At 36.4% G+C, this 24758-nt stretch overlaps 1 protein-coding gene across 1 annotated transcript in view; it reads left to right on the top strand.

Annotated features, from left to right (window-relative positions):
• The window catches only part of HABP4 (hyaluronan binding protein 4), a 28352-nt gene that overhangs the window by 1595 nt on the left and 1999 nt on the right, over positions 1 to 24758 (top strand). The window contains exons 2-7 of the mRNA XM_016125129.2: positions 3375 to 3537; positions 9417 to 9578; positions 9789 to 9857; positions 12466 to 12549; positions 20600 to 20771; positions 23528 to 23713. Coding sequence (XP_015980615.2) covers positions 3375 to 3537; positions 9417 to 9578; positions 9789 to 9857; positions 12466 to 12549; positions 20600 to 20771; positions 23528 to 23713 — 836 coding nt within the window. The remainder of the gene's footprint in view (positions 1 to 3374; positions 3538 to 9416; positions 9579 to 9788; positions 9858 to 12465; positions 12550 to 20599; positions 20772 to 23527; positions 23714 to 24758) is intronic.

Here is a 24758-nt window from a genome sequence, read left to right as displayed (position 1 = left end):
TGGGATTACTTCATAAGTTATATAAATGTCTAATTGCTATATACCTGAAACTAATATGATATTAAATGTCAATGTAATTGAAAAAAATTAAATTATTTTAAAAGGTTGTGCATCCCAACCCTGAGAGAACAACTGATTTAAGTGTTGGGCTTTGACTCCTGCAACTAGGTAATGTTTACCTTTATCTGTGATAAGTTCAGCCTAGCAATATCACTTGAGAATAAGAAAATCAAATTACTATAACACAGATGTTGGAGATTATTTAAAATGCTATCTCAAGACCCCTTGGTAGGGCAATAAAGTTTATGAACCTATTTAAACAGTGAGTGAGATATGATGTACATTTGGTCTTATGTTCTGGTTTTTCTTTTAAATTTATTTAGATAAATATAAAAGAATTGAGGAAGGCTAAACGTTTCTTTTATTTTTTAACAAATGAAAATATGTATTTTTATCCTTTTGTGTGAAACTGAATTTAGTGCTGTTAATATATTGCTTTTTAACCTTTTTACAATTAAAAAAGTCATACATTGTTATAAAGATTTTAAACAACTTAGAAATGTATGAAGTAAAATGAGAATCCTTTATTTTTCATACTGTTAACATAAATGCACATAACTTTTTTAAAATTTAAATGATAAAAACTGGGTTGCAATCAGCTTCTTTCACTTAGCATTGTAATCTAGTAAGTTTATAACTTTCTGTCAATTGTTCATGATCTAGATGATCTGGCTTTTGAGATCTATATTAAAGACTCTTAGTTAATTTTGTTGTTAGAATGGATATTTTGTCATTCTAGTTCCTTTTCAAGTATGTGTTATTTCAGGAGCAAACAGTATTAATTTCCATTTATGTGGTTACTGGACTGAACTTATCTGTAATGGGTGTTAGCTACTCTCTCAAGGTTGTGTAGCCTTAATTGATGTGGATTCTACTTTTCTAACACTCAACATTTTTAATTTACTTAGAATATTGTGGATGAGTGCTTAATGTAGACAAGACTCAAAGTCAAAGCCTGTTTGACATATAATGAAACATTCTCATAACTGTATGTCAATGATAAGATTTTCACTTGGAAACAGAGGTTTTTAATGTCTTTCACTATTTAGCAATATATATTTGACCCTTAAATAACGTGTGTTTGAACTTCACAAGCCACTTTATACATGGAGTTTTCAATTGACTTGACTTGAGGCTCAGGTATACATAGGACCTTGTTAATGAATTCATTCATGAAGTCTTCAGAGGCTGCTTCCTCTTTACTTTTCCTAGGAAACCTCACTGTAAACTTTATTCTGTTCCTTCATAGGGGTGCAGTAAACAGACTTTGTGTGCCAGCTTTTTGTTGGAAAGGGCTAGTGAAATTCAGTGTTTGTGTTATCTACTTGTAACTGCTGCTTCAGCACAGAAAAACAGTACAGGTTCAGTTGAAAACTTGATCTCTTAATACTGAATTGTGGGAAAACAATTTTACCCCTAATATCTTTGTTTTTTGGGTTTTGGAGGGAGAATGTAATGTTTGCAGGGTATTGATAATTATTCTAATAAGCAGTCAGTTATATTGAATGCTTTTTAATCTATACACAGAAACTTTGGAAGAAGCTATAAATGTCATTGTTTTGAATGAATTACAAATTTAATTGATACAATTTAAAAATAAACTTGAGGAAGAGAAGGTGGGATAATATAAGTATTTTGTAGTTAAGTGAAGATATTATGATTTTTTTTAAATTACAGGTTATAAATAGGAAATTTGAATCTATTAAGATAACTTTACATTGAGGGGAAAGTATTGAAAAGTATTATTTACTGTTGACATATTTGCTCATGACTGTCATGATCTACTATAGTTTTCAACTTGTTAGGTAATTAAGTTTCATAATAACATTTTCTACTTTACATTTCAAATGTCTCTTCTAAGTCTAATCTCTGTTAGAATATATGTGCCCTCATATCTGGCATTGCATACCCCTGGGCAACTGGGCATGAGTGTCAGTCTCTGTTTTGTTTCTGTAGTAAAAGCATAATGCTCTGATTATGATAACATTTCCCCCATATCCTAAACATGTCACAAACTCAGATTATGACTTCAGTACAGGATGTAAATCAGATTTAAGCATGTCTAGGTTATGGGACATTAACTGAAGGTTGAACTTAGATCTGTTGTGCAACTTTTTACATTTGGAGAAAATACTTTATATTAACTCATAAGTAATACATTGCACAATTTTGTTAATTTAAAGCACAATTTTTCGCTTTAAAGAGATCAGTAAGGTATTGGAACTATGTTAATATTTACACGTGCCCAGTTTATAAAGTTTAGAGAGAAAATGTTAAGTGAGAAAAGAGAAAAATATGTATAAACATATTCCTTAAGAATCGTGTTTATTTGTCCAGAAGTAGAAATGGAAACCAACAATTAAAAAAATAACTATTAATTCAAATACATTTAGTATTTTTATAGCCATACAACTAATGTGGAGGATAATTTATGTCAAGAAAAATGCTGTAATAAAAATTGTACATAATGTTTGAGATGGAGACCTTTTAAGTGTATACAAAGAAAAGCTAAACATTTTTGGAAGATGATCTAAGAAGTGAACAAAGTTCTTCACAACATATTTACCAAGTATTAGCTGCCTTCAAACATAGACTCTGCTTAACATTTTTAAAGCATTAAATCTGGAGGGGAGTAAAGTAAGGTGAGAGGAGAGAGGAAGACTGGAGTGGCCCTGCCCTGGCCCAGATGGTGCTGGCTCCATAGATGTGAGATACCCCTTCAAGGGCTGACTAGCCCTTGGGTGATTTGGCAATACCAGTTTGGCCTCGTGTTTGACAAGTATGGTCATAAATGCATAAATCCCATCAAAGAGCAGGAAAATCCTTCTCTAAATGAAAAATAATAGAGGTACAAGTTGTACTTAAAACTGTAGCTGATAATAAATTATTGTTGAGGTTCTAAAAGTACAATCTAAAGTACAGGGTATTTATCCTTAAATTTTCTGGATGTAGCTTAGCTGCCCATGTTTTGATAAAGCTGCTTTTGTGAAATGTAGTTGATTTAACAATTACATATATCCATAGCTGTTACAGAGTCACCGTGAGGTGCCTATAATTATAGGTTAATTGGTAAGTTTGTTTACCTTACTCACATTTTCTAGAGCATAAGAAAAAACGTGATTCAATAATAACTTAAAAGTTTTATTAAAAAGTAGCCGATGCTGAGGAGGAGGAGGAGGAGTATCAGGAACTCAAACTTCCTCAATTTTCCTACAACTTTGATTTCTAGAAAAGTGAAATTTAAATACACTTGTTAATAACGTGCTGTCGCAGACCTTGTGTTCCAGCTCTCCCCTTTGATTTTTCACTGGCAGGCCAGAAACGACCTCCTAGAAGAGGGGAGCAGCAAGGATGGAATGATAGCCGGGGGACAGAGGTGACGCTGGATAGAGCAGAGCGGAGATCTTACAGGGACTACCAACCCTATGAGACCGAGAGGCAGGCGGAGTTTACACCTGAGAAGTTGACAGATGAAAAGTATGTATTGCAGACAGACCTCGTCCAGGAGGGTTGGGAAACCAGAAGGGTTATCAGAGAACTACTAGCCTTTGCAATCTTTTCATAGTACCAGTCCTGAGAATATTTTGCCAATTCATGTAGCAAATCATATGACCTTAGGTGACAGATGAAGGATCTTCCATTTGTCTCCCAGATGACCATTAAGTCTTGGTTTAGGAAATGATTTTATGATGAAAAAAGAATTGTTATTGGTTACTATGAAAAGCACTCTCATGAAAAACTGCACTAGAGTATGTTAGACTGGTTAAATTTTCTTTTGAAGTTTAGGCTAGGGATATAATTATGTTTTTGATTTACCATTACAAATTTAGACTACTAATGAATTTAAACAAATTCCCTGCCCCCGTGGTCAGGTCAATATGCTATCATGATGAAATTCGAAGAAAAATGGATATAACACATAACACCAATTTCTGGCTTCCAGCCTCCTCTAGAAGGTTCTCTGACATGGAAGATGGTCTCGGGCTGGTGCAGTCTGACACCACTACTGAGTGATGTGGCAGCATGCAGGCCATCATGCCCACCTGTACACAGGTAGCAGTCCTTGCTCCCAAGGACAGGTGCTTGCTCCCTAAAGATTCTGTTTAATTATTAAACCTATACAGCACTGAGTTTAGATTAAACCAAAACAACTTGTAAATCAAATTCAAGGGAAAATAAAAGGTAAAACTAAGGATGATTAGAGTAGTGTACAGTTCGATGTCAAGGGAGTCATTATTCCCAAAATCTTTCAACTTCTTGACTAGTAATTCCATTTAGGATCCTGGCTACAAGTTTTTGCTGAAGAGCATGGCTTGGTAAAACTATATTCTAGAGCCCATTAAAATAAGCCAAAAAAAAAAAAAAAAGGAAAGAAAGAACGAAAAGAAGAATAGCTCAGTCTGAGAGGGTTGAGCAGGTGGTAACTCCTGCAGATCTCTTCTCTAGCAGGTACACATTCAGAACATAGAGATGGTGTGCCTGCCACCATATTGGAGGGTAAAGATTAGAAAATAGCCTAATTATGCCTTCTTTGGTGATTACTTCAAATCTGTTTTGTAAAGGTCACAGTTTACATGCTTATAAAATGCCTTCTGGATCAGAGCTGCTTATTTTAGGAAGCATTTGTGTATTTTTTTTCTCATTTCAGGAATTTATTCTTGTGTCTTTCTCAGTGTATCACATTAGAAATATGTGGAAATAAGGTAATTATAGCTCAAAAGCACAAACCCATGTTTCTAGCTTTTTTAGTAGCAAAACTATGAGTCTTTAGATAGGTCTTTACATGTTAACACAAAAAGATGCCTATTAATTATACATGTATATAAGGGTAGGAGAAGGGTGGGATATGGGATTATGAAGGGATATTTTCTTTTTCCTCAAAAATAATTTCAGATTTACAGAAAGTTGCAAGAATTATACATATACCCTCTTCCAGATTCCCCAAATTTTAACATTTTACTACATTTGCTTTATCATACCCCTCCTTACGTTTCTTCCTCTTTTTCTTCCCCTACGCATTCTTTCTCTGTGTGTCTTAGCTATATTTCTCTCATACACACACACACCTTTTTTCTTTGTCATTTGAGAGTAAGATGAAGGAATGTCCCTATATCCCTAAATACTTTTAAAAATATATTTCCTGAAAATACGGTACAATTATCAAAATTATTAACATTGATACAATTCTATTGAATTCTCTAAATTTTGTAACCTACTAAAATTTCACCAAATGTCCAAGTAGTGTCCTCTTAGCAAAAAAAAAAAAAAAAAAAAAAAAATCTGGTTCCAGATCCATTCCAAGAATGTGCATTTCATATAGTCTTCTTTCATTTGGAACAGCTCCTTAGTCTTCCTTTATCTTTTATAAAATTTGACATTTTTGAAGAGTTTGGGCTAGTCGTTCTGTGGGACAGCCCAGAATTTCAGCTCATCTGGTGTTTTCTCATAAAACAAGCTCGCGAACTTTGGCAGGACTACCACACAGGCAAGGGCTTGTGTCTTTCTCAGTGTATCACATTAGGAACAGGTAGGAATTTTTACTTTCAACGAAATTTGAATTTTTGGATAAGTCGTGCTATCAGAAGACATTTTTCTTAGTTTCTTAAAAAGCACTGTTCTATTAATTAAGGTCCATAAGATCTTTGATAAAAATAATTAATAGTCATTTTAGACAACTTGGAAAATGGTGTAAAATTATATATATATAAAAAAAGTTTAAACCACCTATCTTAACATCTGAGATGATTACTCTTAACACTTGATGTATTTTCCTTCTTTTTTTATACATAGATATACTTAGATGTTAAGATGATAATGCATGTACACTGAGTGTATTCTTTCTTTTCCCCGAACATGGCAGAAGTCTTTTCCATGTCATTAACAATGTTTGGTAAGCATTTTTAATGGTCCTATTATGATCTGTTGTTTGGATGCGTTATAATGTAATCATTCCCTTGGTGTTGGACTGTTGTTCATCTTCCAGTTTTTGCTTTATAAATAATACCCAATGAGTAGCTTTTTGTATATGTAGAGACTTTCCTATATGGAGTTTTAGAAGTGGGAATCCCAGTTAGAGTCATAAATCAGTGGTTCTCACCTAGGTGTCGTGGACACAAATCTGAGACTCAGTTGTCCTTCTGCACAAGGTTGAATGGGTACATATAGTGTGAAAACAAATAAAAATTCGAGTGAGGGGGCATTGATACATAGTGATTAATCACTACCCTAGTAACCTATCAATTTATTATTAATAACCTATAAAAGCTTATAGTACTTTCTCAGGACTTGGATATAATGAACTGTTTGATCTTTGCTTATTTGATAGTGAAAAATGGTATCACTTTGCAGGTATGATACCTATACGTGTTCATTGGAAAGAGTTATAAAATCTCGATAATCTTAATAGACTATCTTAATTCAGTCCTCTTGATTTATTGATAAGGAAACAAAGACCTAGAATCTTGGTGATGTAGACTCTGGTCACAGCCCGCTGACATGATTTTTTATTCATCTAAACTGGAACTCATGTTTTCATGTAGAAGTAGTGTCGTAATTGGTGCTCAGAGTAACTGTCAGGGTGGCTCGCATGTAGAGATCAGCCACATATGTATGTCACTTGTTGCATGTGGTCCGGGAGTGCAACTGCTGTTTTTAATGCAGTAGGAATTTTTAGGCTCCAAATGATGAACTTAAGTGAACTCTCTTAGACTTTTAGGAGATTAGTTTGCCTCTGTCTGGATACATTTTGGTTTGTTTCTTTGGCTGTTTTTGCAGTTTACCGCTGGTTATTTTAAAGTCAGTTCCATTCTGAAAGAACCACTTAGATGTTTAAATTTTTTCCCCTCCTCATAGGGAAGTATTTTAAAAATTGTGGTAAAATATACATAATATTTACCATTTTAATCACTTTTAAATGTATGGTTCAGTGGTGTTCAGTCTATTCACATTGTTGTGCAACTGTCACCACCATCCTGTCCCAGAACCTTTTCCTCTTCCCCAGCTATAAACACCAACTCCCCATTTCCATGCCCAATGAGCTTCATTCCCTTTACATGTAAAACAGGTACTCAGTGTCTCCTTATTAGGATTATTGTAAGAGAGTGGGTGACAGGCATGTAAAGCTGAATGCTTGGCTCAAATGTTATTTTCCTTTTGCTTGTGAATACATCACAAAGCTTCCTAAGTGGAGTATGGGATTCCTCAATTTCACCAACCTATTAAAAAGAAGATATATTTTATGATAAGGGGATAATAAAGAAGCAATCGAGAATATATTTAATTGGGAGCAAGGTGGAAGTAAGCCTGTGGAGTAAAAAAATAATGGTTTAAGGGATTCAAATATACCAGAACACATAGCTATTTTTTAGGGTCAGTTTCATCACTATTATAGTTTAAATGAATTTGTTATTTTGTCTGTATCTGATTTAATTTCCTCTAAATTTAGACCAGATTTTGACTGTTGGCATTATTTGCCATTATGTTTTTGTGCTTCATTTTCTCTCAATTTTTAGGTAGACTTTTTTCCTTTTATGGTCCTTTCTAACTCTCGGTTAAGAACTTACTGTTGCTTTCCTTTTGTCATTGTGTTAACACCACTTTAGGTGTAATATAGAATCAGATTTTACAACAATAATCTCTAAACATTTAGTTTTGTTCAGGAGAGGTAGGAAACAGAAAAGGCAACTTGGAAAATTTATTTAGGATGATGTTTCTTATAAGATACTGGCATAAAGTTAATGATCAGTGCTTCTCTATTTCATTATCTTTTTGAGTAAGGAAAATTAGGGGTTTTATATCTTTTACCCATGATTGTATAGTAACTTTTTAATGTAACATTTTCAGCCATAAAAGTAGATTGGAATATACCTCTAGTTCTGATATTTGAGCCACCAATGCCCCATTAGATTTCAGTAAGTAATTTGTTGTGCCTTTAAATGTTTTTATAAACCTCGACAAATTAAAAATAAATAATTTATCTTATTAAACTAGGGGTTAATGATAAAACGATGTGATCCTTCCCACAGGAGCTTTGAGTCTTGTGGAAGAGAGGAAAGTCCTCATGAAAAGTAGTGAGACCAGAGATGAGGCAGAGACAGGTGTGAGAAGTAGGTGGGCAGTTAGGCCCTGGGTTTAGTGGATATTGCAGAGGGAAAAGGGAGGAGTGGAGAAAAGGCCTGGTTCTTGACTTGGGCACTCTTGTGTTGTGAGTTAGGAACTGTAGGAGAAGCAAAGGGTCAGTGTTGCTCATGTGTCTGCCGGGCTGAGGGATGTCCAGGAAGTAACTGGCTTTGTGGCCTGAAATCAGAGAGACCCCCAAGTGAGAGAGACAGGGTGGCATGAATGAGAGCAGTGTAAGACAAGGACAGTGTATGCAGGGAACTGGAAGTCGGGAATGCCAGCGCCCTTAAGGGCAAATGGGTGTCCAGGAGAACGAAGGAGGCAGCCGTGGGCAGAGCACCAAGACGGAGGTGAAAAAGGCAAGGTACAGAACTTTTTCCTTTATGTGACTCTGGAAGTACCTGCCTCTGAGAAGTAGAAATACATGGCTAAGGAGCAAGGGTGTACCATGTGAATTTTGTACCATGTATGAGTGTTACCTTTTGCAAAAATAATTTTTAAGGACAGGCTAGGAAAAAGAAGCAAGAAAGGCCAAAGGAAAATTAGTAGTCAGCAGCGTCATTTGGTGAATAGGGGATCAGATGACATAAAAACAAGAGTTGCTATTGGATTTGAGAACGGAGGATTTTCTGTTGTCCTTGCAAGTTTACATGGGGCAATAGAAGTCAGTTTGTTGTAGGTTCATCTTTTCAGTCCTAAATGTCATTGACTGGTTTTTTTTGGGAGAGGGAAATTTGGGAGGGGGCATAATATGAAGTTTAACCATTTTTTATGTTGTATAAAACATTCCAAATTTAACTTAAATATTTAGTATTAGAACTGGAATAAACCCTAGAGTCTCTTTATCTAATCTCCTCATTTTATAAATGAGGAAACAATATCTAGAGAGAAAAAGGACTGGCCCTCTACAGATTGGTATAAGACCTGCTCAGGACCTGCTTCTTTTTGATGGCCCTCCCACTTAGCAGCCATATGACCTGGGGAAAGTTACTTACCTCCCCTGTGCCTCAGTTTCCTCATCTTGGGCAGTAGTTATGTATTACACATTTGTTTGTGAGAACTAAATGACTATGTGAAGTGCTCAGAACAAACCAGTAAAAGTTAACTATTCATTATTCAAGCCACCATTCTTTCTAATGCATTATAGCCATAATAATGTCCTTCTAGAATTTTTTCTCAAAAAAGCCTTATCTCTTTACTCTAATTCACTGCTTTTTATTATGCCCATCTTTTCCTAGACCAGTCGATAGGTTTGATCGAGAAAGACCACTGAGAGGACGTGGAGGCCCAAGGTGGGGCCTGCGGAGCAGAGGCAGAGGTGGTCCTGGGAACAGAGCTTTTGATGGTTTTGACCAGAGAGGGAAACGGGAATTTGAGAGATACGGTGGGAGTGATAAAATGTAAGTTTTTTGTAAATACTATTTTTACTTTAAGATCTTAGTCATACCTAATATGAATCTGTTATTTGTTAATATGTAGTTGACTTTATGTAGTATGCTGTTATTCCTGAGGGAGCTGATCCTAGGACAGCTTTCATGATCAACTTGTCTGAGTTGGAGATTGACTGGAGACTAGCTTCCAGTCTAAGGGAATATTTTTTCTTTCTTTAGAGCAATCAGAACTGAAGACAATGTGGGTGGATATGGAGTTCGCACCTGGGGATCAGGTAAAGATACCAGGTATGGTGCCAATATCTGCCTTCTGCGAACCTAGAATTAAGTGGAAATCCCTGAATCTTTATTTGCCTTTGGTCAAAATTTTGTCCTCTGTGTTGTGCTTGCATTGTCTTTATACTGGTGTGCCCTTAAGTAGAGATCGTGATTAGATTTGAAAACTACTTTTAAAATTCTTTCATTTTATCTTATTTTAGCTAAACAAATTTCTGTATTTGCTGATGCCTCAAGCACATGACATTATATGTTTGCATATGCCTCAGAACGCTTTTTAAATTCCTAGGTATTCCATACTTTATTTTTTTTTGTTGTTACATTCCAAAGTTCTTATGTACATTGCATCTTGATTTCTTGAAATCATTTGCAGATCAAAGCTCAGTGAACAGGTTTCATCTAAGGTTCAAATTTGGCATTTCTCTGAGGCATCATGGTATCTCAGACCTGTGGCAGTTTGCTCCTTAGAGAAGGTAATTGGTTCTGCTGTTTCTGTCATTTCCCATCTATAGGGACAGTGCCTTTCTGGTGTCTGCAAAAGAATAGGTACACAACACTTTAGGGCAATGCAGGGTGAGGAATGGGTCACCTTGGGACATGCTTCAGGCCCGGCTTTCCACAGATTTGAATGCTTGAGGAGATCCAGACTTCCACTTTTCTTCTTTTGAAGACTATAAGCTTTTTGCAGAAACTTATCTTAAATCATTATCCTTAAAGATAAATGTGTACAGTAATATCAAATGTGATATTAGATTTACTACCATGTGTTGTCCTTGAAAGGAAGAGAAACTTGTTGAATGTTCTCAGTCTGTAATTCCGTAGGATCTACAAATCTTTTCATTGTGTTTTATTTTGCTGTGATGATATATTTTTAAGAAGTAATACACGCACCTTCTGAACCACCTGATTTAGTATTTATCTAATACTGCTACTCCATTTCAGCTTGCATTTGAACTTAAAATTATTTTGGCTCCAAGTCATTACTTACCCCTAATGAGTCAGTGTTGGCCTTATGTTCGTTCATAAAATAATTTAGGTCAATACAGAATGGAGATCTGTGATTTTCCTTTAAAATCAGTAGCTCAATAGACTAGTGGTTACCAGAGGGTATTGGGGAGGGGAGATGTAGATAAGGTAAAAGGGGTCAAATACGTGGTGACAGAAAGAAATTATAGGCAGTGAACACACAATGCAATGTATGTCTTCCTTTTGAATTTTACACCTGAAACTTACTGGATTTCATTAACCAATGTCACCATAATAGAAATTAATTAATTAATTTAAAAAAAGAAAAGAAAATCAGTTGCTCAAGTTTAAGAAATTCTTGTTTTCACATAGTCTCTTTGTTTTGTATTCCGCTTTTTTTTCCTTTCCCTATCTTTGTAACCCTTTTATGAATTTTAATTGTTGAAAGCTATGAACAGTTAGCACACTTATGTTTTTTATCCTGTTGGTTGTTATGTGGCCAAGGAAATAAAGAGAAAGTTGGTGTAATTCAGTGCTGCAGCTGCTGCTGGACTTTGGGGCTCCTGGATGCTAAAATCTCCTAAGACCTTGCTGAGTCAGGCCAACGTGGCCAGAGGCGGTCTTTGTGAAGGGGCTGTTGCTGAACAGAGCAACGGAGATGTCTTTTCAAGCATGAGTGCATTTGATTTAGGACCTTTTTTAAAAGTAAAAACTATTCAAATTTTGTGTTGAAAAACTGGGTTGTTTTTTAAAGTTGATTACAATAGCTTTGAGTTGATAATAAAAAAATTTTTAAGTTTATTCTGTTATTATAGTTCAGTTTATGTTTACTTTTTTTAAAAAAAGCTGTGTTCTATTTGTAAAATGTAAGATATTTCTAATGGATATATAATAATATCCACTATATCGACATTATATATCTATTATATACTCAATTATATTGATTAATTTGAGTATTTTTCTGAAAATGAAATTTATTTTATTGGGACTTTTTAAAAAAGTAATGTTCAGATATGATTAATGTTAATATAAAAAGGAAGAATTAAGATCATATACATTAAAATTCAAATTGTTTTTCATTGTGTTGTAATTTTCTAATCTGTAGCTGGTGTATTTAGATGTGCTGGTATATAAATTGGTGTTTCAGAGCCTTATTTTTCTGCTATAGTTATCACCAGCTTATTTGTAATCTTATACACTTATTTTTGTGGAACGTTTTTACTTTCTTACCATTTTCTAAAAGTTCGATATGGCATATTCTTATCTAAGTCATTTAACACCCTAGAGAATCCACAACATTCTCTAACAGGTTGAGGATTTTTATGGCCCCTGTTAATATTGGGAATTTTCTAATATAGTAAGAGTTTTGAATAATTCTTCTGGTTCTTTACAATCTGTGTTTAATTTTAGGCCATTTATAGAAACTTTTGTTTCTCAAAGTATTTTTCATATTTGTGGAAATAATTGATATGATATGGATTAGCAAGAGCATTTTTTCGTTTTCATTTTGATGTGGATTACCTGTATGTGTATAAAATTCCTTTGAAGGATATTAAAAGAAAAGCACATCGAAATGTTCTTTTGTATCTTGACTATCTAAGAGCATTGATATGAACAAGTCTATGTGACTAGAGTGGGTCTCACTGCTTTTCAGTGACGTGGAGCTGATGGTGCCGATGGAGGAGACTGCGGTGCTAGAGGAGCCGCCAGGCTCCCTGGAGGAGGGGTCTCCAGCCAAGTAGGTGTTTCATTCATTTTCCACATTGGGTTGTTGGCCTTTTTCTTACCGATTTTTAAGAGCTTTTCACAGATCAGGAAGCCCAGCCTTTTGTCATATCACAGAGTTGATCTACTTAATGTGTTAATGAGTAATCAAATAATTAGTAACTCAAATAATCTAATGAATCATTATTAATGATAATTAATGGGTTGAATTCAAGTCTTCTGTCCTATGCCCACCACCTCTTTTCCATCAGCAACCTGCTCTGCACTGTCAGGACCCCCTTCTCTCATCCCTTTATTCTCTCCAAGTCTCTCCCTCTTTTCTTCGTGGAGCCAAGGTTTCTGGTCCATCTCTAGCACTCCTGCCAAGTCTTTAAACTCTCGTGCCCCTTAAATTTTTGTTGTATCTTGCTAGCAGACTCTGCCTCCTAGATCACGATTAGCTATTATCTGCCATCTCTCTGTCTGCATCCCCAGGCTGATCACTACAAGTCACAGCGGGGCGGGTGAGAACTCCTGTAAATGCTTTATCACCAGCATTGTGAGATGAGTCCTCAACACCATCCAGCACTCCCCATTTCTTGAGTTCACTCTTTCTCTACCCCACTACATGACTGATTTAATCCTTCTTGTCTTCTCAAAGCCCTGACACTGCCTCCCACTTACCCACACTACCTCTTTCATTTCCTAAATATAACTTTACCCACTATATCACAGCGAAATTAGGAGCCATCAGATGGGAAACTTCATCACCTTCCCATTTCCAAAAGTGCAAACCTGCAGGTGTAGACCTGCATGCTTCCTAGCCTCCATCCCTTGTGGTAAAGTGAAGGTACCATCTCTCCTCCCACTTCTTCAGGATTTGGATCTTGGATCTCGTTTCCTGTTGACTTCACAGAAACTTCACATTGTCACTTAGCCCCTTCCTTTTTAGGTATACTCACCTCCTTTCCAACTCTGGTCTTTCGATCAACATTCTAAATATGCTCAATTTCTCCTATTTTAAATCTTCTTTTACCCCTCTTTCTTAATTAACTACCTTTTTCAGAGTTGTGTACTCTTTCTTTATGCCTCCCCTCTCTCTTAATCCTCACTTCACGTCTGGCTCTGTCCTTGTTGCCCTTCTGAAAAAGTCACCACATTGTCTCAGGCTTAATGGGTGTTTCATTCTGTGTTGTTCTTGATCTCTCAGAGCATCTGACTTTATCGATTTCTTCTTAAGCTTACCCTACCTTTGGTTTCTGTGTTTCCTGCCCTCTTCTGACTTTCCTTCTGCTTCTCAGCTCCATTTTTGCACACTCATCTTTGTCTTTCTTGTCTTTTAAAATATTGAGTTATTCAGGGCTTTGCCTCAGGCTTTCTTTTCTTTCTCCAGCATCTCTTTATAGCAGCGGTCCCAACTTTTTTGGCTCTAGAGACTGGTGCTCCTTTGAGAATCTAATGCCTGATGATCTGAGGTGGAGCCAAGGTAGTGATGCTAGCGCTGGGGAGCGGCTACAAATGCAGATGAAGCTTCACTGGTTCACCCACCACTCACCTCCTGCTGTGTGGCCCAGTTCCTAACAGGCCACAGACTGGTATCAGTTCTCAGCCCGGGGTGTGAAGACACCCACTTTATAAAATCACATGCACCATGAAGCTTGAATTGCCATTTATATGCTAACTCCAGAATATATGCCTCTGACTCCAAACTTCAGCATGGACTTTAGGCCTGTGTACCCACCTGCCTGCTGGACACCTCCCTTTCAACATCCCAAATGCCCTTCCTGCACAGCATGTCCAGGACTGAGGTCCACACACCTCCAGTCCTCATTAGGTGTTTCCACGTTGTGGAACAACATTGCCATCCATCCATTTACACAAACTAGAAAGGTAGAAATCATCCTTGAGACTTCCTTCTTCTTGACCTCCTTTCCCCAAGTCCAATCAGTCACCCTGCCTGGGTTATTTGTATCTTCTAATATCCACCACCTCAACTTACCACCGTCATCACAGGTGGTATTTGATCAGTCACCTTAGCTCCTGAAAGGGCTCCCTGCATTCTAACCTTCCACTGACTGTTGCCATACCAGAGTAACTTTCACATTGGCAATTCTGATCTTCATGCTTCATGCCTTGGATTAGACCCTTGCTGCCTTCCTGTCCTTTTTCTGTTCCTTGTCCTGGCCTGCATGGTCCTGCAGGTCCTGCATCGTTTGGCCCCTGCGGAGCTCCTGTGCCTTCTCTGGGTTGGCACAAGTTGGCCCTTATTTTATGTTTCCAAATACCTTTCTCCTGCCCTTCCCCTACACCTGCCACTAAACTTCTGCAAGTACCATTTCCTTTTTTTTTGTACCTCTCCTCCAATCCCCTCCCATCTTTCACCTATTTAACTTTCATTTATCTTTCAGCTGCCAAGAGGCAGGGTGTATGGTGGTAAGAGCATGGACTCCAAGCCAGTATACTGCGTTCAGATCCCAGCTCTGTCACTTACTAGTTTGGGCAAGTTATTTAATATCTCTGTGCCTCAATTTTCTTCATCTGTAAAATGGGAATAGTAATAAGAATAGTCAGAGGGTTGTTATTAGGAGGGACAAGGGATGTGTTCATGTGGTAGAGTGGGGCTTGGCATGTATTAAGTGCTATATAAATATCTGCTATCATTGTTATTTGTTGCAAGAGTAAAATGCTACAATGATTGTTAAAGCTGTTATTTTACCATTCATTCAAAACAACTAAAAAAATACATTGAATTAAAGAAATAGATTAACAGTTAATATGATAATGAGTTAACTAAATAGGTTAACAGTGTATATGAATGTTGAGAAAATGAGTTAACTTTTAGGAAAAATTACATATGTTTTGAGCCAATAAACCATTTGTACAAATTCAAGTAACTTAAGGCAGAACGATAGAGAATAAATTATAGCATTACTCTAATCTGTGGAGTCGATCAAGGTACTCTGGCACTGATAGTAGTAGGGGCTAAGTGACAATTAATCAATTACTCTGAAAGACAAAACAATGCTTAATGATTGGTGGCAATCTCATTGTCTGCAATACTCTAGCAGAGCCGGCCAGCAAATCTGTGTCTTTCTTTTCTGCTGACCATGAGCATCTAGTTAGAATAGCAGGAGCTACACGTAGAGCAGCTGCACGGGCAGTCGAATGGCAGATTGTGCTGAGAAATTTTTGTTTCTGCACTACCTTCTCAAGTGTTAAAATTGTTGCTAAAAATTTTAATAGTTAGAATTTTTTGTTAATTTCAAAATTAAGCTTTTATTTGAGAAATACATTTGAGAATGGTGATGCTCATTCAGCCAAAATGTATATTCAGAGCCCTTCTTGGTTTAGAACTTCTTGATGGATGAATTTAATGTATAAGCTTTATAATTTTGGATTTTATACTTAAGTCTGTAACCCTTTTTTAAAAAAAGTAATATGTATTTATTTTATCAATTTTGAGTTGATTTTTATATATGGTGTGAGGTGTGGTTAGAAGTCCCCTCTTTTTTTTCATATGCATATCCAGTTATTCCGGAACATTTCAACATCCTTGTGGAAAATCGGTTGCCCATGGATATGTGGGCCTATTTCTGTACTCTCTATTTTGTTCGTTGGTCTGTCTGTATTAATATCAAGCCATCTCGATTACCCTTAAGTCACTTCTTAACCTATGTGTTTTCTCTTTCCCTGGCAATTTGTTGAAGAAAATAGGACATATGTCAAGAGTTTTCCCAGAGTCAGAAATTTACTGATTGCATCCCTGTGGGCTATAGTATGCTGGCTAATATTTAACATATGGTTCTCTGGGATGACAAAGCCCACATCTATTGCATTTGCTGGTTTCTGTGGTGTGAATGTTCTCACCATGGCTGGTCTAAAACTACCAAAATGACATCACTGAATGCAGAGTTGGGAAGAGATGTGCAATAGTACACCATTATGTAGTATTTCCACCATACACATACAGTGGGTATAAATAATCCCAAAAGCACAGGTAAAGGTAAAATGTAGTGAAATAATTAGAGAACAGTGACTTGTGAATATTTATTACTGTTTTAAAAAGTATAATTATAAGTTTATATAATTTAATTTTTAACCTACTGTATTAACAACTGGCTCATAAAATTCCTGAAATTTAACAATTGGCTCTATGACTTGATGCAAACCAGTTCTAGCACAGCATTGCTTATATAGTAATTGAATATCTTTCTCTGCCCCCTAGATTTTGTGTATTTCCTAAAAATTAAAAGTGAGAGGCAGAGATTTAATCAAGTTCAGGTTCAATTTTTTGGCAAGGTTATTCCTTAGGTTATGGAAGGTCACTGATTATCATTGCCTTTATTCATTAATTCATTAGGGTTACAAATTGGTTATAGTCTGATTCTGTCATTCTTTCTTCATTTATTAGCTGGAATGATCCGTAAAGGAAAACTTAGCTAGAAATAGTTGATTACACTGAGGTATAAGTTTGTTAAGGATAAATGAAAGGTACTTGTTACATAAAAGATTGCAGGTACCTTTTATGTATCTATTTTCAGAATAATGAGTTGGTTCCCTAGTATGTCATTATGAACTTAGAGATCTAAACATATTTGATGTGTTTCAATACACTGAATTTTTATTCTTACGGGTGCTTAAGCTGACTCATTTTTGACTAGAGGGAGCCTCCTCAAGTTGATTCTTGATCCTTTTGATATTCAATGGTCTTTGATAGCTTCCTTGTTTCCGATAAGACGTGTTGTTCCAGACTCATTACTTATACTTCCTATCCCATACGTCATACCTCATACTGAGTGATTTTTCAAGGAGCCATAGTGCTTAAATATAATATAGTAGTTAGGTATCATAGACAGGGCACTAGGGGTATTCACTGCTATTAGGTTCTTAACTGTTTCTAGGACATTTAACGGGCATTGCTGGGAAGTAGACACACACACATGTTTTTAAGGTAAAATATATTATGAGTTCATTCAATTTTTCCATTTGAAATTTATGACTAGAAGATTTTAAGCTAAATTTTCTTACATTGGTTTCTTTTTCTTTTGTGCTGAAAATCCCAGTTGTCAGTAACATCATACTATTACTCATTTGTGACACCCACAGTATTCAATAATTTGATTACTAAAAAGTTATATATAGAGAAATGAGTAAATTCATGTTTTCAAGGTACTTTAAATAGTTTCTTCTATTGGTTATATCACCAACTTGATAATTAATTTGCCTAATTTTGCTTTCAAATATTAGAGATTAAGATTTAATTTAGACTCATTTTATAATTATATAAAATATTTATTTCCAAAGTACAGTCTTATAAAACATATTTCCCAACCAGGTTCTATCCCAGTTTTTTCCCTAGTTTACATTACAATTACAAAAAAAACTATGTATATATTTAGATGTCTGTCTATTTCTTAGGTGAATAGTAACATACATTCCACTTTGCTTTTTTCATCTATATATCCAGGAAGGTTCTACATAGCAATGTATAGAGAGATTCCTCATTCTTTTTAAAATTGCTTAATATTCATGTTTAATATCTGATTTTTCCAACATATTTCTCTGAGATGAGTTTGGATTGTTTTCAGCATTTTGCTGTTACAAGTTTTAATGTTTTTCATATTTTTACCAGTATTAGTTTGGGATATGTTTGACTATTAGGCTTTTCCAGCATTTTATTATGAAAAATTTCAAAAACAGCAAAGTTTAAAGAATTTTACAGTAAACACCTATACCCACCAGCTAAACTGATATAAAATTTATATATTGCGAAGTGTACAAAAATAAGTATACAGTCATTGTTTTGACAAATGCATATATTATAAGCTCTTCAGTGAAGGTATAGTAGATTTGATTCCCTTCTCAATTCCAACTTAATGATTTTTTTTCTTTTAAACCTTATTGAGATATAATTTCTATATTATACAATTCAGCTGTTTAAAATTATACAATTCAGTGGTTTTTGATATATTACATTATTGATTTTTAAAAATGGTGATAAAATATGCATAACATAAAACTTGCTATTTTAACCATTTTCAATTGTACAGTTTAATGACATTTATTACATTCACATTGTGTGCAACTGTCACTACCATCTATCTCTGGAAGTTTTTCATGGTTGCAAATGGAAACTCTGTACCCATGAAATAATAGCTTCCCGTTCCCTTCTCCCCTCAGTCCCTGGTAAACCTTATTCTACTTTGTCTCTACGAATTTGCCTATTTTAGGTACCTCACATAAGTGGAATATAATACTTGTCATATTGTGTTTGGCTTATTTCACTTAGTATGTTTTCAGGTTCATCCGTGTTGTAGGATGTATTAGTACTTCATTTCTTTTTTGTATATTCTTTATTTTTAATGGTAAAATACGTATAACATAATTGAAAGTGTGCAATTGACAGATAGTACATTCACAATATTATACCACCATTATCATTATCTAATTCTAGAACATTTTTGTTACCCCATACCCATTTAGCGGTCACTTCCTATCCTCCCTCTCCCAGTCCATGGCTACCACTAATTTGTTTTCTGTCTGAATTTGCCTTTTCTGGATATTTCTTATAAATGGCCTCACACATAAGCTTTTTGTACCTCACTTATTTCATGTAACATAATGTTTTCAAAGTTTATTCATGTTGTAATATGTATCAGTACTTCATTTCTTCTTATAACCAAATAATGTTCTATAATATACATATACCAGTTTTTTGTTTACCATGTATCAGCTGATGGACATTTAGGCTGTTTCTACTTTTTGGCTATTATAAGTAATGTTGCTATAAATAGCATTATCGAATACTTATATGAATCTAGTTTGTTTTTACCTGGACATATGTTTTCATTTCTCATGGGTATATACCTAGGGGTGGCATTGCTAGGTCAGATGGTAGCTCTCTGTTTAAATTTTGAGGAACTGTCAGACTTTTCCATAATGGCCACATTCTTTTATGTTCCTACCAGCAGTGTATGAGGTTCTAATTTCTCCGCATCCTCACCAAAACTTTTAAAAATGTTCTTTTTGATTCTAACTATCCCAGTGAGTGTGGAGTGGTGTAAGTCACTGTGGTTCTGATTTGCATTTCCCATACGGCTAATGATGTTAAGCTTCTTATTGGCTATTTATAGACTTTTTTTTTTTTTTGAAAAATGTCTGTTCAGAGCTTCGCCTATTTTTAATTGGGTAATTTCTTTTTATTGAGTTGTAAGGTTCCTTTATGTATTCTAGATGTAAGTCCCTTATCAGATATACGATTTGCATATATTTTCTACCATTCTGTGTGCTGTCTTTTTACTTTCCTGATGGTATCCTTAGGAGCACAAAGTTTTCAGTTTTGGTGATATCCATTTTATTTGCTTTTTCCTTTGTTGCTTGTACTTTTGGTGTCATATGTAAGACACCATTGCCTAATCCAAAGTCACGAAGTTTTATACTTACTTGGGTTTTCTAGGGTTTTGTACTTCTAGCTCTTATATTCTTTTGCATGTGGATACATAGCATTCCCAGCACCATTTCTTGAAGAGACTGTTCTTTCTCCTGTCTTTGGAACATAGTCCAAAAAATTCAATCGATCATAAATGTGAGGGTTTATTTCTGGACTTTTCCATTGATCTACATATCTCTATCTTGTTTGCTTTTTAAAATTTATGAATTTAAAGGGGATATTTACAAAAGTATGCATTTGTGGCCCATTGCTTTATAACCTCTGTTTATGGTTCCCTGTATTTGTTTTGGTCTCAATAGCTTCTCCCATTTTCTTTTGCAATTATCTCATTTATGTGTAATACCGTCTGGGAAGGGAGAGCCTAGTGGTAAAGTGCAATGTGAATATCATTGGGATAGTGATGTTCCTGCTTTTCAGAGAGTGCTTGGACACAGACGGGAAGTATCTTCAGTTGACAGTGATGGCATAAAATGATGAAAATAAAATAAGGAAGCTTATGGCTCAAAAAGTTTTTATCTTATTTAGATTACGGATGCAGTACCATGAATGTATGTTAAGCTAATGCTTATTACTTTTTGAGAAAATAGATATTTCGGACCCATCAAAAATTATTCTTTATGATTACATTTCATAGAGTTCCTGAGTTGGAGGTAGAAGAAGAAACTCAAGTTCAAGAGATGACCCTAGATGAGTGGAAAAATCTTCAAGAACAGACCAGACCAAAGCCTGAATTTAACATCCGGAAACCCGAGTCCACTGTCCCTTCCAAAGCAGTGGTGATACATGAGTCCAAATACAGAGATGATGTAAGCATGATGTCGTGTATCTGGAGTAATCTTTACCACCTTATGGGAAATGAAATGGGCCTTTCTACTTCTGTTTTGAAAATGAATGGAACATTAATATTTGGCATTTTAGTTTCCACCTAAGAGTAATTGAGATGATGTGTGCCAAATTTTACTATCTTTACTGTGAAATAATTGGATCTTGACTAATTTACATTTAATACAAAGCAGGAATAGCGACAGTGAATTTTCTGCTTACCCCAGAACTGTGCTCAGACTATGCAAATACTGTGTATTAATTGCACTTCATTTTTGTTTCAAAAGAGAAGTACAGAATGTTTCATGACTGGTGCCATTTCAAAGGATGACTACTCCGCATTTCCATGATTAAATTACCTTCAGCTCTAATTCTTAGTAAGAGCATTTAATTAGGAGGGGCTGATCATTTTAAACCGGTCAGGTGCTGTGCTCTGGGACATGTTTCTTGTGCTACTGTAGCATCTTTTCTCCCTCCGCATAACTACTGCTGAAACTCAGGAGCCCTGGCAGCATGGGCAGGCGCTGCTATAGCAGCCTGCTGGCCTGTCAGGATTGCTCGCAGCGTCTCACTTTTACAAGGGCCTTACTATTTATAGTTTATGTTCAACTCTATTGGAGGCCTCAGCATATATTGATAAGGATGGTCAGCAAGTCATTTATTTAGTTTCTGTTTAAGTTACTGAAGCATTCTAATTTTAAAATACATAATTTGCATCATTCAATCATAACTGTTTATCTTGATACCATTTTCTGTGTCAATGATGGTGATGAGCAAACCCTTTCTGCTGGATATTATTCATTGATTTCTGTTTGAAACAGGAATTTTGTACTATGTAAATCTATCTATATTTTCAGTTGCACTTTGGTTAGTTGTATTCTTTGAATCAATACTTTCATTAGAGGGTCATTTATGGTACAGGATCCCCTCCTACCCTCCTGTTTTGGTCAATTCAAGAACTTAGAAGCCTTACTAGTAACTTTTGAGCTGTCCCACTAGAAATGGTTTTTTGCACACAGGGGAGGCCAGAGCCTTATTCACTTGGAATTCTCTGAGAGATATTTTTTACTAGTCTATCAGTTAACTGGGTTGGTTCTTTTCCTATCCACTTTCTTTGTTCTTTTTTGTTCCGGGGAATTGTAAATAAAGCCTTGCCTAAAACAAATGTGCTGTCAGGATGCAAAATGTAAAAATAGAAGCTCCTCTTCCTTAATCCACACCAGATTCATCCTTCCTGGCTCCAGAGAGAGGTCTCCTAGAATATTTGAAGCAACTGGGTTAGCTGAGTCATCAAGCTTTGTCTCAGTAAAGCACACATCTTTGGTCCTTGTTAATCTTAAAGCATTGAAGATTTTAGCCAGGAAATGTTCTTAAAGCAGCATTAGCCAAACCTTGGGGTCACTAGTTTACTTTGTTCTAGAAACCCTAAGAGACAAGAGCAGTAGAATAATAACTTCTCATTTGCTTGGAGTTCCGTTGTTTGCAAACTTCAGACCTAACAGTAGCCTGTGAATAGAGTTGGGCCCTTAAAGCACTTTGGCCTCTGACTGTTAGCTCACTCAGAATCCATTGCCCATTGTCCCTTCTTTCTTACTATCAGCACCCTGCTGTGGTGCTGATAGCCAGTTTTCTCAACCAGGAGGCAGTGGTTTATTATTTTGCCTCTTACTATATTTTCATGTGTATCTTTTTATCAGAGTGCCCAGTGCCCTGAATCGTTTTTTCCTTCACTCTCTTAACTTTAAGAATCCATCCAACTAAGTCCTCTGCTTTATTTTAATCTGAAACTTTGAAGGAGACATGAATGTTAAACATGAAACCTATAAGGAACATATGGCCAAAGGCGTTGATATGCTTGGGTAGTTTGATTTCATTTCCTGGACAAGTTTTAGGGACATTTAACCTGCTAGCACTTTGGAGGTTCTCATCCAAGATCATTGGCATTTTTTCTGTAGGGTTGTACTTAAAAGTGAGTTGTTTTTTTTTTATCCATTATTAAGAATTGAAGCCAAATCAAATTTGGAGATTTATTTAATTTGTCTAGAGACAGAACTTTTTGGACCTCTTACAATAAAATGTACTTTCTCAAAAAATTTTAACTAAAGCAGTAGAGTTTTTTGTGTAGCATTGGTAGCAACCCTCAGGTAACCATACTCCGCTGTTTTACCATTTTTATATATTTTGAGCCAGAATTGTTTATTGCAGATCATCCAGTTTTTAACATATGGAATTTGTGCGGTCAGTACCCATATTGAAAGGAATTTCTCCATCAAGTTCTATTCTAGGGAGGGTATATTTCCTTATTTATCAAAGTAACATTTGTGAACAAATAAAACAAAAGGCAGACATTAAAAACTTTTTAACAAGTGAAATACAGTCACATGTAAAACATTTATCTCAGTTTCTGTTAGTTATGTCAAATCTTAGATCTTAACCTGCTAAACTGATAGAAATTTGGCCTCACTTGAAGTAATGATAAGGTCAAAGATGTTTGAATTAAGACTGAGTAGGAGAACATGTGGCTCTGAAATGTGCAGCAGCATCTCATGCTGGAACTAAAGTAGCACCGTCTCTTCTTCTGCTTAGCCCCGCAGCTCAGTGCCAGCAACACATCAGAGGGGGTCACATTCCGGCCGTGACGCCATCTTAGCTCCCATGCAGCGTATCGCTAGGACACTGAGTTGAATGAGTGTCCATGGAGATGGGTGTGTGTGTGTGTAATGCTGTAACTGTGTTTCAGATGGTAAAGGATGACTATGAGGATGATGCCCACGTTTTTCGGAAAGCAGCCAATGACATCACATCCCAGCTGGAGATTAATTTTGGTAACCTCCCTCGTCCTGGGCGTGGAGCCAGAGGTGGTACACGGGGAGGCCGCGGAAGGATCAGAAGGACAGAGAACTATGGACCCAGAGCAGAAGTGGTGGTAAGTGCCTGGATTTTAAATCTTGGTTTTGTGAAGGATGCGATGGGATGAGGATGCCCTAGGTCTACAGTCTAATTTTGGAGGGCCATCAGGTTCTGTCATGGGTTCCTCCATTATCTAGTGTGGGTCTGATGTTGGGGTGTTTGGAATGGTGATGTCAGCATCATGGGCATTAGTTGGATACAGACTATTCTGTAGCCCTGACCTTCAGGATCTCCAGGGAGGTCCACTGTCTGCCCTGAAGGTTTACTCAGAACTGGAGAAAAACTCACTCATCTGCATCAGACAAGATCCCCAAGCTTAAGATCAAACCAGATCACCTGAAGTCGCTTACACACAATGGTCTGATTATATGCCTTGTGTACTTGTCACTTTCAGGACAGACAGAATTCTTTATGGATCACCTTCTCACCTCAGACCATTATTCCTGACTACTCAGCCACCTCCACCCTACCTCTGTCTAGCTTTGTAGACAAGCTGCTCCTTACCCCAGGGGCCCTTGCCTGCCCACCTAGAACAGCATCTCTAATCTGGGACTCCTCAGAGAAGGGTTCTTTGATCACATTTCCTTCCAGACCAAGTCAGAGTCCTTGAGCAAGGAATTTCATTTCTTCTCTTTGAAGCTTTACTGCCATTTGTAATTGTGTTCTCATTAGTGTGATTATTAATTGAGCTGCTATCTCTGCAGTGGACAATAGCAGCCACATCTGCTTTTGCTTATTGTTGGTTTCCCCAGGGCCTAGTACAGTGTGTGTAATAGGTGCTTCATAAATGTTTTATGAACAAATATATGAATACCTATTTAGTGGGAGTTGGGCACAAGGCCCTGTGGCCAGCGTGGGCCACCACAGAGTCCTTCTGTTGTTGGAGCAGGAGCAGTGCCTTCTCTGTGGCTGGTCTTGGAAATGTCCTTTTTGTTGCCTAATTCTCTTGCTCCCAGGAACAGCCCCTGGGAGGAGTGCCTACAGTTTGTCATACTAATTCAGGAACAAAAGCCCACCTGTGCTCTTCCAGCTCAGAGCTGCCCTCAGGCCCCACCCCCATC

The sequence above is a fragment of the Rousettus aegyptiacus genome, unplaced genomic scaffold (assembly GCF_014176215.1).
Source record: "Rousettus aegyptiacus isolate mRouAeg1 unplaced genomic scaffold, mRouAeg1.p scaffold_m13_p_3, whole genome shotgun sequence".
Lineage (NCBI taxonomy): Eukaryota > Metazoa > Chordata > Mammalia > Chiroptera > Pteropodidae > Rousettus > Rousettus aegyptiacus.
This window is presented reverse-complemented; position numbering and strand designations above follow the sequence as displayed.